The following is a 17,730-nucleotide window of genomic DNA, read 5'->3' as shown; positions in this document are numbered from 1 at the left end:
ACGTTTTTGTACACGGTTTTTGAGAAAAAAAGTGGAGGACTGAAACCCACTTAACCCCCCCCCCCCCCCCCCCCCGTTTCCACGGGGCCTGTGTTATTATGTTTCATGTTTCTTTACTTGGCGTTTTCCTCATATTCTAATGGTGAAGATAACTATTTCGATGATCATTCCCAGTAGTGAAATGGTATTGTTAGAAATTCCTGTCCCAATTAGATATCCAAAGCACAACTGCATGGCTATAGTCTCCATATAATTATGTTTGGTTCTTCCAAGGGCGGAAATCTCTCCCCAAGGTAGGGGGGACCAGGGGCTGGAAAATTTGACAAGAAAAAAAAAAAGGTCATCTCGTCCAAAATGCATCTTTTATCTCGATTTTGAATGATGTATTTCTTCCCATCATAAAAGATCACTGGATTTCTCTCATAACGTCAGCAAATCAAATTCAAAGTAATGCTCCTAACATATAAGATATACTACATGACATGGCCTCCACCTATCTCAGTGAACTCCTTAAATTAAAATCACCCACCCAGTCTTACGGGCTTCGTAGTTCCCATGACACAATGCTCCTCAGTCTCTCACCATGTAAAACAAAGATTACACTAGGTGACCGTGCCTTTATCAGTGCTGCACCCAAACTCTGGAATAGTCTCCCTTCCTCAATAAGAAATGCATCCTCTGTCAACTCATTTAAAACTAAACTGAAATCCCACCTCTTTCAAGAGAGTTTTTAATAAATAAGTCACTTTTTTGTTATGTATTTTGTAGAAATAATTAATCTTTACTTATTTTTCTTCGATTAATTTAGCGAACTTAAATTTACTTCAAAAATTTTTGCGTATTCTGTTAATAATTGTTTTTCTGCTTATCTGTTATATTTTGTAATGCGCAGTTGAGTATATCCAAATAGAAAAAATTGCGCAATATAAATTTACAATTATTATTAATTATTATAATGATAAAATATAAAGATAATTGAATTGCCCTTTTCATGATCCTATGAATCAATTGATTATCACGAAGATGTCATTTGAAAATTAATGGTGATCTTATCTCACGGTAATGAAATAAGACATTAATTAAAGATGTCTCTATTAACTAACCAAGGTTACTAATTATGATCTCGTATTTTATATACTTCAGCCGTCAGAGTCCAGTGGATTTTAAATTATCAACATGTCACGTGCAAAAACATTCATAAATCCATCCGAGAAGAGGCCAGCTAATTAGCATTCTGCTCACTGATACACAAGATTTGGAAGATATTATTAAGAGCCGGTACTAATTTGGTAATAATATCGCGTAATTCCTCCCCCTTTGAATGTGGCGGTATGAGGGTTTGGGGATTTATGATAGAATGGTCCGTTAACCACCTACACGGCCACTGCTTTAGAGCGTGGATATCATCAAAACCGATGAGATGATATTGCGGGCGATATTGATGCGGATTACTTGAAATTATTTCGTCAAATTGAAGATGGCTCTTCATCATGGCATCATGACAGTTCCATTGATATGAATAAGGGGTTTAAGAGCGAGATGGTTATCTGCTAATGGGGAGGGGACGCTTTGGAACTGGAATTTAACATGATAACGGGGGGGGGGGTGTACGTCTTCGAGAACTAACGCCTGAAAATGAGGGGCCTTCGGGAACGGGGGGGGGGGGGGGGAAGAAAGTCTCGGTCGATGAAAAGGTTGAAAAATATAATTTATGTTCGGGATCTGCTGAGGAGGCATGAAAAAAAAGGGTCTTAAAGGCCGCACCCCCTTCGGATAAACATGACACAGTCACTTCCTCAGGACCGATACCAAAGTAACCAATATACGCATACCAACGATCGGTTTGGAGTCGGTTTGTCGATGTGACTGTAGTGTTAATTCATTTCATTTCATTTACTGGTTTTTGCTACATTTTTCATTATCATTCTGTATTCTGGATCGTATTGTCTGATCCCGGTGCCTGATGTATGTACGTAACTTGTGCATACCTAGTTATTATAATAATGCATAAAGCATTTCCATTTATTTGAAAGCAGGATAAAAGAGCAATGTAGATTAAATGCCTTGCTCACGAGCAGAGGTGCCGCGGCCGGGATCGATCCCCTGACTTTCAATGTAGGCGCCTTAACGGTATGTCACACCGAACATGCCGACTACCAATCGACTGATGGTATTGTGTCATTGGTGTAATATTTTTGGATAGGTCTGTAGTCAGTTGATTACGATCACTTTCTATTACCCCCCCCCCCCCGTCCCCCTCCGAGTCCAACGGTGCCATCTCATAGGTTCTCACCCATGTCACATCCACCCTTTTAAGATAACGAATGCCTGCACTTTTAATTACCAAGAATAACGAATTATAAACCGCGCCGAATTATCGGTTCCATGACGTTTGCTCCGGCGACAATTGCAATTGTTCCGCTGTAAATTTCAAACACTGATGGAATAACCAACTTCAACCCTGGATTTAACACTATACACTACCCTAAATCTAACCTTTAAACCTAACTTAAAACCCTATTGCAGCCCTATAGACTAGACCCATTCTGAAAAAAAGAGTCATATATAAACTTTAAGAAGCATTTTGGGGTAAAAGTTGGAAACCGGACTATTTCACACAATTCAAATATGCTGAATCTGATAAGATCGGTTCCCAAGCTAATTTCACATGTTTTGACCACTTAATCTGCATAAACAAAATGGCTGCCAAATTGAAAATTCAGAATATTATTTCGACAATGTTCTTTAATTATATTCGCTTTCACAGACATGAATACTGCAAAATCCTTCATACATACGTGTACCTTTCTGGAAAACTTGTTATTTTTGTTTGCGGCTCAATTAATTATGCAAATTTATGCATATTTTGGATCATTATGCTATAATTTGATAATTTCAGCTCAAATGTTTATATTTTTGGTACAAATAGCATTTACATCATTATAAATAATTGTACGGCCCTTAGAATATAATATCACAGTGAATAATAATGTATTTTATTGTTTTTTTAATTTCTTATGTATTTCTTTGTATTTTGTACCTTTTGTTTTGTACATGTTTTGTTATGGGATCTGTCAAATTATTGATTATCAATGGCAGAAAATAATTAGCTTCAATGATTTAATTATGTAATCACTGTTTTATTCGCATATATCCATGGGCATAAACAGATGCACCCACTCCCACACCCTCATCTGCATACAAAGGTAAACTCCTGCACGGAGGGCCTTCCCATTTAAAAGCACACTGGTGGAGATCCAACGAATTTCATGAACCTATCTGTATTCAAGCGAATGTCACTATTAATTGCTTATATTTTTATTACAAAATGGTATCTTGAATTATGATGTCAATCAATTCATTCATATTTACAATTTTAGATGAATTATTAAATTTGAATCATAACAGTACTCTAATTCTCAACTCCTAATAGTCAATCAGTTGCATTTAATATCCTTTGTAGTTATGTTCCCGACCAACAGAATCTGATCACACACATGTATATATATTTAGTGTGTTTTTCTTCAGCAAAATGAAGTGAAAACGGTCTGCTGAAAATGAGATGTCCTGTGTTTTTCTCCATTACGCTCATCAAATTGTCCCAATATTGAACAAAAATTCTCAGAACTGAACCCACATGTAATCCATCTAATTTCTCATTTTGCCTATCAATTAGACCGTTTTCCGTGTTTTAAAAGCCAGACTGTGATGTTCTAAAGTTCCACAATAAGTCACTGCATATCCTTTTAATAACAATTTTTTTTTATCATTGGACTTCATTAACGGATTACATGTGCATCTCCATAGTATATCTTTTCCAATGTAGTACTGCACCTGTCCTATCAAGGATTGCCGCTTCATCCAACTTAGAGGCATCCAGCTTCCCCCAGCTTGATATACACCTTTACCTTCGGGGTGTTGAATGATCAATGTCAGTTATCATCGATTTGGTGTTCCATTGGATGGCTTGATTGATAGGGCATGCAGCCTCATATTATAAAAGTCATCTCTAATTGTTGAAATCAAACCAATTTAGTACAAGTATTCTGCGGAGGCAGTTCGTATCGAAGTCGTCGTGTTTGTGTTCTTGAGATATGTCCGATTCTCATGTCACAGATCCATAGAGAAAACCTAAACTTTTGTCTTAAGAGAGAATCTGCTGTCTAACCAGATCTTGTTTCAGGTGTTAAAATGCTCGGAGTGCACCTTTTCAATACCGCAGGAATTGTGTAATGTCTTCTAGGCCATTTATCGAACTTCTAATATTCACACATCTTCATAAGATAGACTATTTCAAATTGATAATGAAGATATCTTTCAGAGGATGGTGGGTTCCTGCTTCCTGGCATGTTTGGCGTTCCTGTAGGTGATTATTAATCCACTTCTTTTGATCGGTATTTAACCCAACAGCATCCAATAGCTTACCCAGCTCTGATAGGCTGCATGCGAGTCTGAGATATCACCATCAAAGTCTAGGTCGAGAATTTCTTCGATTGTAGAGCCAGGATTTCTCTTTCTATGAGGAAAGCAGTTGCCTAAGTTATGTTTAACTTGTCAACCGGTTTTGATACCAGTGAACATGTCATTCTTCTTGGGAGACTGTTTTAGAATTGATGATTCTGCACTCCAATGGCAGGTTTCCTCTTACCTTGCCAACAGAGCTGTATGAAGCTGTATTCATTACTGGCATGCAGTCTCATGTGACTACCCTTTGATATGGAGTTCCTTGGGAGTCTGTCCTTGTCCCTTGTTCTTCAAACTGTACATCACTCATCTTGGCTCTGTAATGTGGCAACATGGTCTTGGTATACACTTATATGCTGATGACATCCAGCTGTATACCTCACTTTTAATCAAAAAGGTAAATATACAGAGGTTCGTGCAGCTGCTGTTGTTGGTGCTGCCATTGAGGATTCGATTTTGGATGAAGGTCAACTTCCTGGAGCTTAACAATAAAAAGCGAAGTATCTTGTTCTGTCATCTCCATATATGCGTAATTATAATGACTACAACTCCAGTTTTAATAGGTGAGGAAGCTATATATCTCCAGTATGCAAGGCTAGATCTCTTGGCGTAGTCTTTGATATAACAATGAGCATGAAGAAACACACATCACATGTCTACCAATCTGCACATTACCTGCTCCACAGAATTGCTGAGATCAGACATTGTCATACATGTACATGAGGTGGTGTAGAAAATATCATCCATGACCGGATAACCTCTAGACTGGACTTCTGCAACTGTCTCCATGCTGGTTTACCTTCAACAGGCATCCCTAGCACTTTTTAACCATAGGACACACTGAAAATTTGTTCTGCATTGAGCAGTGACTGGGCAGGAAACCTTGTTTTGCCCATGTTTTAACCATGGAGCTAATCTGTGTTTAGCCCCATGTTTTTATCATTTCCTCTTCTGTATTCAGTATCGTTCGTCAAAGAATCTTCCAAGGCAAGGATTGGATAAAAGCTGTGGTCTTCAGTTATCACTTTGATGGTTGACTTGGGGAAAATGTATCGTTGCCAAATAAATAAATAAATCGGTAATGACCAAAAAAACTAGTAAGTGATCCAGTAATACAGACCCTTTGCATTTATTACAAAAAATTGTTCTTTGGTTAACTGCCATGATTGCAGTTCTGATGGAGCTGAATCAGAGATATAATTTTGCTACAAGGATAATAACAATGTACTGATACTTATATCCGATTAATAAACTACACTGCGTAAATCATACGTTTAATTGAATATTTGATCTGTTATAAAACATTTTAATATATCTATTTCAAGAAATTTAAGTTCAGCATGATTACAGGTTTTCCAACTTCTAAACTCTTCTTTTCTTACGGGTTCATTGAATTTGGTAATTGTCATGATTATAGGATCAGCATCAATCTTTTTATATTGTACTATACCTTGCAAGTATATTCCTTTCTATATACAGGTGTGGGTGTGGGAGGCTGGGAGCAAGTGTGTGTATTTGTTCCTGAGTACAATTAACAGTTGTGGCAAAAGAAGTTTATTAAATGATTCAATCATTGAAGCTTAATATCTGCCATTGATATTAGTTTTTTAAAGATCTCATATCAAACATATACAAAGCATATGGCAGAAAATACAAGAACACAAAAGAAATATCAAAGAACAATAAAATACATATAAAAATTGACTTGAGTATTATATTTAAGGGCCAAACAATTCTCATAATGATACAAATGCTATTTGTACCCAAAATAATAAACATTTTAGGTGTATTAATTATCAAATTATAGCATAATATTGTAAAATATGCATAAATTTGCATAATTAATTAGCCGCAAACAGAAATAACAAATTTTTCCAAATGGTACATGTTAAGTATGCAGGATTTTGCAGTATCCATATCGGTGAAAGCGAATATTATAAAAGAATTTTGTAGAAATAAGATGATAAATTGTCGATTTGGCAGCCATTTTGTTTATGCAAATTAGGTGGTCAAAACATGAAAAATTGGCTTGGGAACCGGTCTTATCAGATTCAGCACATTCAAATTAGGTGAAATAGACCGGTTCCCAACTTTTACCCCAAAATGCTCCTTAAACTCAAGTTCTCCCCATATTGGTCTTGTCTACTATATCTTAGTCTAAATAAAGCCATGAACAATTGTCGCAGTCCGAGCAAATGTCGTGTCACCGAATTCTCAAGTGTGTGTTTTTTTTTTTTTTTTTTTTTTTTGGGGGGGGGTGATCAATTCCAAAGGACCTCATGCAGAATGATTTTTTTTGTCAATTTCATGTGAAAAGAGAGTAGGTTCCGATTTCTTAAGTTTAACTGAACCAAAATGAAATTTCTGTGACACTGTAAACAATAATACTTTGAGGAAGCTGGAAACTCTTCCTTAAAATAAGGGGGAAAATAAATTATTGATCAAACATTTTTCACCAATTTCCCGATAAAATTCCCCAAATAGTGGAACCTAAGTGAAGTGACCATATATGGATATATTTCTATATAAATCTTCCTATTGTAAATGTATAAAAAATATTTCAACTTCTTAATTTGAATATCATAAGCCATTGCACCTGAGCTGTTATTGCTTCTGACGCGAATAAGTCGGTATAACATGATATAACATCAGTTGTTTGATACAAATCAGAATTTATATCAATACAATACATGCTCCTCCTCATTTTGCCGAGATCTAGGGCTCCGTAACACAAAAAGGATTTTCGATGAATTGCAAATATGAAAGAATCGCACTGATTGGTCCCTGGTCAGTATTTTAAACCTAATGCGCGTGTAACATTGATATTGATTGGTCAGTTCATTTAGCGATTGATCGCTAATCTTTGTATTACGGAGCCCAGGACGTGTCCTTATCAACATAGATCCGAAAAAAGTGGAACAATCTATCTAATGACATCAGAAATGCACCATCTTTAAAGTGCTTTAAGACAAAACTAAGAAAAAAGCTTACGTCCTGTCTATTAAGTGATTTGCTTAGTTTCAGCGTGGGGGTGATTAGTTTGACTATTAATAACGGTTTCATTTGATATAATGTGGATATAGTTGCCCTGTTCCCCCATTGTTATGTATTGCAGTAATTTATATGGAATTTTTTGTAAAGTATAATGTCTTTCTTGTCTTCATGTCAAGATGAACTCGTCACAAGCTTTTCTTACCGAGTTGCTAGCTCCATTGCATTGTTACATTTAGAAATGTATTCTGTGCGGGGTGATTAGTTTGACGATTAATTAACTGTTTCATTATTTTGCAAATGTGGAAACAGTTGCCCCGTTCCCCCATTGTTATGTATTGCAGTACTTTATAATTATGGAAGTTCTTTTTAAGTGTAATGTCTTTATTGTCTTCATGTCACGGTGAACTTGTCACAAGCTTTGCTTACCGAGTTGCTACCTCCATTGTACTGTAATTTTTATGTATATCATTGCTTATAATTTTGTTGACAAAAAGGTGAATAAATCAATACCGTCACTATTTAGCAAATTGAACGAGCGTGATAAGCGGTCATTAAAATGGGAATATATAGTTGACAATTATCAGATATGAAATGGTATTACGCAATGGTTAATATGCAGGTACCTAGAAATATAGTAACATCGATAAAACCTATTGTTGACGAACACGGAACAGAAGTTGGTTGTGAAACAATCCATGCCCCCCCCCCCCTCCCTCTCTCTCTCTTCCCAACCTCTCTCTCTCTCTCTTTTCTCTATCGATAGCCCTCCAGGACTCTCCCCATCCACTCTCTCTCCCTCCCCGTCGCCCCTCTCTCTTCTCTTTCTATAGCTCTCCGGGACCCCCCCCCCCTCTATCTCCCCCTCCCTCTCCTTAGGCTCACCTTTCACTCACTCTCTCCCTCCTTCTCTCTTAATCAACACATGAAATTACAATTGTTATCTAGTTTTTTTTAATGTATAAGTAGGTTGGCGGTTATTGTAAAGAAGTAAATTGCCAATAATGCAATATTATCTCATTAAAAGAATTTGTATTCCACTCCCTTACTTCTTCTTATTCCTCCTTTTCTTCCTTCTCCTTCTTCGTCCTCTTCTTCCTTTTCTTCACGTTTTCCCTTCTTCTCGCTCGTCACACACTTTTCTTCCTCCTATATCTCTTCCCTCTATATGCTCTCTCCATATCAGTTGTAAAGGTGTGTGCTTGATCCTTGTACTATTTCATTTTTTTTCTCTGCAGTCACCAATAAATCGTTTTATGTAAATTTTATTGTTATATATATATGTTTTATATTGTGTATCTGTAATTCTTAGTCCTGTACTTCGTCCTAAAAAACGAGTAACCTGGACTAATTTTCATTTCATGTATGCAACTTCCCTTTGTTTTGAATAAAGGCGATACTTAAAAATATATGATTCAGCTAAAAATAATTCTATATTTTTCTAAACCAACGAATTTAAAATAACTTTTGTATTTCATACAAAGATAATGAAATATAATTAGGTAATGGGGACATCGAAAATTGATTTTTGCATAATATCCATATCCGTAAACTATTAAGCAACTTTAAATTGTTACTTCTTTCTAATTGTATATCCAAAATAAATGAAAAAGGAAAGGGAGTGACCTGAAAAATATACGAATTAAAAATTAAAAACTAGTTTTAAACCACGCCTCGAAATGATAGTAAAACTGAACAAAGCAAAACAAATCCTGCAGAAGTGATCTCGAAACATAGTCTACAATAAAATTTGATGGTCAACATTATGTTTTTCATAAACCTGATGGCTGCACGAAAGGTAAATCATCTACCATCAACTCTAGAAGTCAATGAACCTGAGACCCAACATCGCCGACTTTCACGGAAAATAACGTATTTTCCGGTTTGATTCAGGATTGTGTTTCAAAAGCTTTGAGATCAATTTTCTTTTCAGGATATAGCCACTCAAACATCCTTTAGAGGCACATGGTAGAAAACTGAAGTGAGGTGTATGTGCTATAGGATGCACAGTTCAGGATGCTACATTTAGATATAAAACTTAACATTTTGAAGGAAATAGTTATAAAACACTAGAGGAATGCAATGTTACTTATGAGAAAAAAAACGAGAGGGTGTCTAATTTCTACCATTTTGTAATGCGATAAGTACGGGGATAAGTAAAACCAACAGCTAATCAATTTTTAATTGAGAATTGTTAATTTTAAATAACAATATATAAATTATTCTTTAAAGAAAGTCTATAGATCATAATATTGAGTCATCCTTAATTAATCAACCACTCATCACCTAAATGATATATTACTTGATATTCCAATGAATCTGCAATAAAAACAATCAATAAATGGACCTGTCATAATAGTGAATCAACCTGTCTGACAAAATAAATAAATTCATCACTCAGCCATAATAAATAAATAAATATATAAATATATATGTATATATATATATATATATATATATATATGAGGGTGTGTGTGTGAGAGGGTGTGTGGGATAATATATGTGTGGGTGTGTGTCATATCAGGAATCAATAAACCAATCAACCATACGTACATACGTACATACGTACATACGTCATACAGAGAAACAAGCAATTATTCAACCATACAATTTAACAATCAATCAATCACTTAATCGAACGACCAATAGTTCAATGATTCGCTCAGATAATCGATAAATCATTCAGTCATACAAACAATCAATATATCGATCCACCAAACAAACAACAATCAACCAACCAATCATTCATTCGAAAAATAAATCAATCAGTCATACAAGCAATCAATAAATCATTCAGCCATACAAGCAATCAATAAATCATTTAGTCATACAAGCAATCAATTATTCAGCCATACAAGCAATCAATAAATCATTCAGTCATACAAGCAATCAATAAACCAATCAGTCATACAAGCAATCAATAAATCATTCAGTCAAACAGCAATCAATAAATCATCCAGTCATACAAGCAATTAATAAATCATTCAGTCATACAAGCAATCAATAAATCATGCAGTCATACAAGCAATCAATAAATCATTCAGTCATACAAGCAATCAATAAATCATTCACTCATACAAGCAATCAATAAATCATTCAGTCATACAAGCAATCAATAAATCATTCAGTCATACAAGCAATCAATAAATCATTCAGTCATACAAGCAATCAATAAATCACTCAGTCATAATTACAAGCAATCAATAAATCACACAGTCATACAAGAAATCAATAAATCAATCAATAATTGATTTAATAATCAATAAATCAATCAATCATTCGTACACCCAATCAATAAATCAATTATTCAAACACCTAATCTATCTACCAATCAGTCATTCAAAAATCAATAAATCTTTCAGTCATCCAAACAAGCAATCAATAAAACAATCGATCAGTCATTTAAAAAAATCATTCAGTAAGTAAACAAGCAATCAATAAATCAACTGCAATAACAATTATTGTTCAATCACAGGGAACTCTCGTTCCAATCGTCTAGAGATGCAGGTCTGTATGCCTATCCTATCTTGTTATCAACATAATTACGTTCTGTAGCGAGTGATATTTTATTAAAGAGGTACTTGAATTTGTATCTGACTTTGTATATCGTGTTGATGATTCAAGTTTATGTATGAGGAAATAGTCGGAAATAAACTTTAACCGAATTACACTTTACCGAATAGTCAGAAATAAATAAATAAGAAGTAATATTTAGAAACTGCGGATGAAATAATAGATCAAACGATGAAGGAAATAATGAATAGTTGCGTCCCATTACATTGGTAGAAAAGTGACAGTGCCATGCATTAGTGGAATAATCCGACATGCATGAAGACAATCAACAAATAAAATTAAGCATGTTCTACATGAAACCACTGCCATCAGGGGCCCGTTGCAGAAAGAGTTGCAATCAATCGCAACTCTAAGAATCATGCGCAACTTAAATTTCCAACCAATCAACAGCGCGCATTTGGGACTTGCGATTGATTTTTTGACTTGCGTTTAGACGCAACTCTTTCTGCAACGGACCCCTGATCAATCTATCAATTATAACAAATCATGAAAAATAGACACACACACACGATATCATTCACCCATGCTCAACCACATCATTCTATTCCTACGAAGAAATTGATATTAGGCTACGCTGAACAAGCAGATTGAGATATTTTTTCAAGATTTTCGGAATTTATTTCATCACCGACATAATAGACCAAACAAGACATATGGATTATCTGATAGTATTTACAAATAGAAACAAAATAATTATTATTGCGATACAAATATCGATCGATAATTCGGCAAACAGAGAGTTCGTGTCGATTTATGACACTTCAATAAGGATGAACATTGCTCAGACTGCAAAGACACGTTATTTTCTATATAGTTCTTAAACTGTATACAAAGAATGATAATCGACGAACAAAGAAGTTTAGGAAGATTCAAAGATCCAATAGAAATAATTATTTATGCATGTACATTTATATACATTAAATATTCCTTTATGACATTAGTTCATTTCAATTCAAAGTATTTGTAATCAATTAATATCATTAGATTAATTCATTAGATTTGTAATGACCCCCCCCCCCGCCCCTCTCTTTCTTTCCATTACTCTATTTCTCTTTCCCTGTGATTATTTCTCTCTTCCTCAATCTTTTTTGATATAGAATACTGTAATTACGTTTTTGTCCATTTGCTTTGTTATATTGTACTTCATGAATTTTTGTAAATTGATCCCTTTCAGCATGTGCTGCTGGTCAATTTTATGTGCATATATATTTACATATCTTAAAGTTTCACGTATTGGCTTCAGTAAGGTAACAAAATAATGCTGATGATAATGCTCTGATTGCCAATAAAGTGTTATCATCAGCATTATTTTGTTATATGATTTCTATGGATCGTCTCTCCTGGTTTGAATATTGAAAGTAAAACGAAACCAATATACACGTCTTTGTTCTTGTTTCTCGTCTTTTCCAATCCCTACTGGAACCAGTGAAAAGGGCATATCAAATTGGAAATTTCTACTGAATCTAGTTACCAGGGCCCGGTACCACAAAGGTTAACGATCAATCGCTAAATGAACTGGCCTATCAGGATCATCGTTGCATACGCATTTTGCTCCGTAAACTGACTAGGAACCAATCAGAATTGATCTTTCAAATTAGCGATTAATCATAAACCTTCGAGTTACGCGGGGCCCTGGTCATATCACACAATTCACCTAATCGACTTATTTACTTTACATGATATGAGTAAATAATCCGACAGATTCATGTACATTATGTTCACGCCATTCAGCCACCTGCAAAGTGTGTGCGGGTTTGTAGATGTGGGTTAGGGAGTGTGTGTGTGTGTGTGTGAGGGTGTGTGTGTGTGTGGATTACGTGCGTTTATCAATCAGATGCGTTTATCAATCAGTTTGTTTATGTCTGGACCAACATTCAACCGTTCTCAATTGGATGATGTAAAAGTGCAATACAAAATATAAATACTTGCTTCGGAGCAAAATTGCCGTATCCGAGTTTCGAACCCTAGATTTCCATGCATGTAGGCTTGGTCACGGGATTCAGACCACTCAGCCTGCACGGCAACCTTCACCCGTTGGTTTCTGTCTTTTACCTGAGCGTATGTTAAATTTGATAAAATTTATCACATTGATATTTCTGATATTGTTGGGACAGTGTAACATGACAATATCTATTTCACTAAGTATTTCCGAAACTACTCTTGCTATACTTGGAATAAATACATGTATTCATAAAAAAACTAATATTACAGAAATGTCATACTTTTCACAAATATACAAATAAAACACAATCAATTTAAAAATGATTATTATATCAATTGGTCAATCTCCACTAGATTATAGTCGGGATATTTTTTTAACCGATGTTGCTGATATTTAATAATTTAATTGGTGTCCTATCACTTGAATACTAAAACCGTTAGATGAAATATAGAGTATACATTCCAACAGAAAACACGGGTCTTGTGGTCTAGTGGTTAGAGCATTGAACTTATAATCGCAAGGTTGTGAGTTCGAATCCCAACTCTGCCATTTTTTCCACTTTCATTGTCTCCACTTTGATAAAAAGGTCCGAGAGAAATATCTGTCGTCTTCAAGGTCAGCCACTATGACTGATTAAACTAGACGTAATATGTTTTCTAGGTAATTGGTTATATACCAGCTTGGCGTTCACCAGCAAAAGCTGTCCTGCCAAGTTTCTACGGGAGTTACCATAAAAAAAGAAACAGAAAACGGTAAACAGTCTTCAAAACAGTAAAGACCAGCTTTCTATTGGTTCTACAGCAAATTTGATCTGTGAATACAAAAGAATAAAAATATGTACCATTCACGGGACAAGATTTGAAATTTTAACATCTAAAGATTCCTTTAATCTACTTCTATTAGCTGATATCTCTTATTTGTCCTGTAATGTAAATAAATACAATTTATTATACACGATCGTTTTTAACTTTGTATGAAATTGATTCCTTTAGATATACGATTGATATCAATTGCAGGATCATGTACGAGAGCACTTGGTGTTATTCACAAAACTGATGCACTTAGTTACCACTGATTTTATAAACGACTTTTGATTACTATGGATGCTGAAACCGGACCCCTCTACCATCCATTTTGTTATCTGATGTAGAATCATGCAATGGAATCATGTTAAGTGCAAATGTAATGTATATATTGACGATGATTTTATCTGCCACAATTTCATTCAAACTATATATATATATACATATATATATATTTATTCTGTTACTATATTCAGACAACTTTTAGCCCATACCTCAGCTCCTGTGGCTCGTGATGTTTATAAACTCGTTTTTATCTGTCGGTTTTCGTATCAATAACAATTCACTTTTTATTGTCAATACTATGGAATTGCTTTATTTCTTTGAGGAAAAGTAGGCAGATTTCAGAAGGGAATTAATTCAAAACATAAAGATTGTCAACATTTTGGGAGTTCTTTCACGAGCCATTTCATTTACCAGCCGATAACACTAAATTATGTACATGACTTCATATCTGCATGTATGTATACACTATTTCTATTAATGAATGTTAACTTAAGCTGTACAGAAGATAATACAAATTTACAAAGACAAGCCAAGTGAAAAATATACACCATTGCAAATTATGCTTCAGTAACCTTAGTAATGTCAGATTTGCTCGTTTGGTAACTGTTTGTATTTTTCATTTCCCCCTTTCGATTTAAAATAAGCTGTTTTGTTCAGGATTGAAATAAGCTACATTAGACCTAAAATTATTTCTGGATCAACGAAAAGAATATATACAAGTACACATGATACACAATGATAAGGGCAATAATGATGACAAAAAAACTGATGTAGGTGTCTCCAATAATCGAGACTTGATACTTTGACCATTCAGCATGTTACTTAATATTATTGACGTGTAAAACGACTTGTATCTCTCACAATGTTCGCGGTTGATGTCCGTCTAAGAGGTTTAAATGCTAGTTTTTCAAGATAGACATTCATCTATCCCTTGATGCTTATAACGCATGCACTGTAAGATATAAACTTTCATTCACAGCGAAAATTTCTTTATTATTCATGTTTGTTAGCATAGTAAGATAGTATCAGGTGTGGATGATACCCAATGGAAACCAGCAAGTTGACAATTAGGAAACAGCCCATCAATCATTCCTTGTTGGTGCGCATTGTGTTGAAGATCGAACAATAGATATTTCAGTAACAACTTTAAACTCAAATTTGGTTCATGTTGGTTCTCTAATATTCATAACATTTTAAAGTACTTTCCTGGATGCTGAATTCAGAAGTTTTTGCTTTCAGGAATTGGCATAATGCGGAAGAAGATCCTCCTCCTCTTGAGGTCTTAAATAAGGTGTGTTTGAAATTGATGTTTGGTAATCATTCCCTGTGGCCCGACGGGTGTGCTGTGACTCATGGTGTCTCATGCAATCCAAGTCTTCGTAGTTCATTTCTGCCCCATCGTGTTCTCTGCTCTTGTTGCCTGAAGATGCGTCGTTTGCCAACATCTCTTGCGGAATAAACCCACCGTTTGGCCCTGGAACCAGTTCTGGTTGCCATGACATATCGTTCGCCTTTTCGTCTTTCGACCGAACGTTGGTAGAACCTTTGGCCCTTCCCGACTCGCCGTTCCGTGATTTTGTCACGCCTGTGTTTCCAACCATTTCTTGGTAGGCTAATTCAGGTCCCGATGGCTCCATAGGCACCTCGACATGTAAATTATTCGAGCGCATACCGAAAGACCCGTTCCTGATCGGGTTCTCAGATGGTTGATCAGGAAGAGCTCGAGTTGTTTGGTTTGTAGATGGCGTAGACCCTCGATGCGTCCCGTTGGTGAATGTCGTGGTTCCTGCACGATAAGTCATTTGTGAGCTCATTCTTCGAGGTTGTGCTGAACCTAATCTGTTTTGTTTCCTGTTTCTCGCAATTAACATGAGGATGAAAATGACACAGAGTAGCCATCCAACCCCAGCGAGTGCAGATATGCCGAAGAGAAAAGCTGAACTCCTAAAGATTGAAGAGCTGCCAGCTTGTGACTGGAGTGCTGTGCTTCCGTTGTTATCCAGAAGACAGTCATCTTTGGTCGGTACGTTACTGAACCGAATTTGGGTTGTTGATTCACCAGCAGGGATGTTCGCAACAGGTGTGTCCTCTACAGCCAAGCTGGCCAAACAGGTCACAGAGACACCCTCATCGGTGCTACTGATTTGATCTACCCGAAGACTGTTCTCTGTCGCTGTGAATCTCGGAGTAGTATCATCCACCATGATGCCATTGTATCGCCACGTAATTGCTATTCTGGTTCGGGCCATTGAACGGATTTCTAGACTGTGACTACAAACGAACGTGATGTTTTCACCTTGTTTCACTAGTGGAAGTTTAGGCCATATAGCTGCAGTAAGTGTTCCGTCATTAGGCATGTAATTGGTCACCACGGAAGGGAGGGTTGCTTCACCATTTCCATTACCATCACTGTAAACGGGCATTCGTGTTATCCCAACGCCAAAGACATTTGCTGCCTGACAAACAAGGTCTGTTCCATTATCTACCGGTGAGACAGGTCCTATCGTCATCAATCCATATCCAGGAAACGTAAGCTCAAAGTTCTGTTGAGTGCCCATTGATGTTTCCAAGGAGCAATGGATGTCACTAACGAACGGTGGGCTAGAATGAGCGAAAGCATGAAACACGATGTTCCCAGTGTTGACCTCTTCTGTTTTTCTCAAGATAGCAACGTAAGGTCGGTGGAAGCGGCACGATCGCTCCACACGGACTCCTGCGCCGTCATCATAGAACAATCTACAGTGAAACTGGCTGCCTAGCTCTTCTTGTCGTGCCCTGTATACAGACGTTGTTCGAGTATCAACCTCGTATCCATCAGCAACCTTAGTCCCATCTTTATACCACTGCACAGAAACAGGTGGTGTTGTGTTCTCTGACCGACAATCAAGGTTCACATCAGTTCCTACATCTACTGGTGACGCAGAACACAAAGGAAAGTAATCAGCAGGAGGGTACTTAACTGTAAGCGGCAGGTTTTCTGATTGAGATATCAACACTCCCGAGCCATCGTAGAGGATACAAGAATACCTTCCCTGGTCTGATTTAGACGTTTGTCGAATCACGAGATTCAGATTTATTTGCGTGTGAGAATCCAAGCCTCCTTCGATGGAAAATCTCTCAGCATCTTGCGGATCGGTTAGCAGGACCTGTGCGTTGTTGGCCAGGGTGTACTGTGCGACCTGCTGAAGACTCGATGAAGACCGTGGGTATCGAGACCAAACCACCTTGCCACCAGTGCTGAAGATGTTCTCATCGGATAGCTCATCACTGAAGCAGGTAAAGGATGTTTGCGTGCCTTCACTGACTGTAGCAGAGTCTGTGCTCACAAACAAATCGGCATTCACCATCAGAATCAAAGGGCTCATCAGGAATAGGGAATATACAATTCTTGACTGACAAAACTTCATCCTGACAGCAAAGATGAACAATGACTGTAATAATAAACTCTGTTTGAAATATACTGGCTTCACTAGAATGAAAAAATCGATCTCTTAGCTAGTTCTTAGTAAAATGTTCGCCGGTAGTCCATAACACAAGTAATTTCCAACTGACAGCAGCAGCATTCAATATCATTACTACCAGCTAAAATGATGATTTTTATGACCGATGTCTAACTTTATATACCTCTCACGAATACACGGGTACAAGCAATCAGGATTAATCATAATAAGC

The 17,730-nt window shown here is 36.4% G+C and overlaps 1 protein-coding gene across 1 annotated transcript; it reads right to left on the bottom strand.

Annotated features, from left to right (window-relative positions):
- Positions 1–11,621: 11,621 nt before the first annotated feature.
- LOC129269093 (uncharacterized) lies at positions 11,622–17,712 on the bottom strand. The gene has a single exon (XM_054906545.2). The coding sequence runs from the start codon at positions 17,463–17,465 to the stop codon at positions 15,294–15,296; it is 2,172 nt and encodes a 723-aa protein (XP_054762520.2). The 5' UTR covers positions 17,466–17,712; the 3' UTR covers positions 11,622–15,293.
- Positions 17,713–17,730: the final 18 nt, after the last annotated feature.

The sequence above is a fragment of the Lytechinus pictus genome, chromosome 10, assembly GCF_037042905.1.
Source record: "Lytechinus pictus isolate F3 Inbred chromosome 10, Lp3.0, whole genome shotgun sequence".
Lineage (NCBI taxonomy): Eukaryota > Metazoa > Echinodermata > Echinoidea > Temnopleuroida > Toxopneustidae > Lytechinus > Lytechinus pictus.
The sequence above is the reverse complement of the archived record's forward strand: the minus strand, read 5'-3'. Positions and strand labels throughout refer to the sequence as shown.

What these genes read in the sequence shown, in the direction of transcription:
- LOC129269093 (XM_054906545.2), bottom strand. Translation starts at nt 17,465, where the DNA reads ATGAAGTTTTGTCAGTCAAGAATTGTATATTCCCTATTCCTGATGAGC.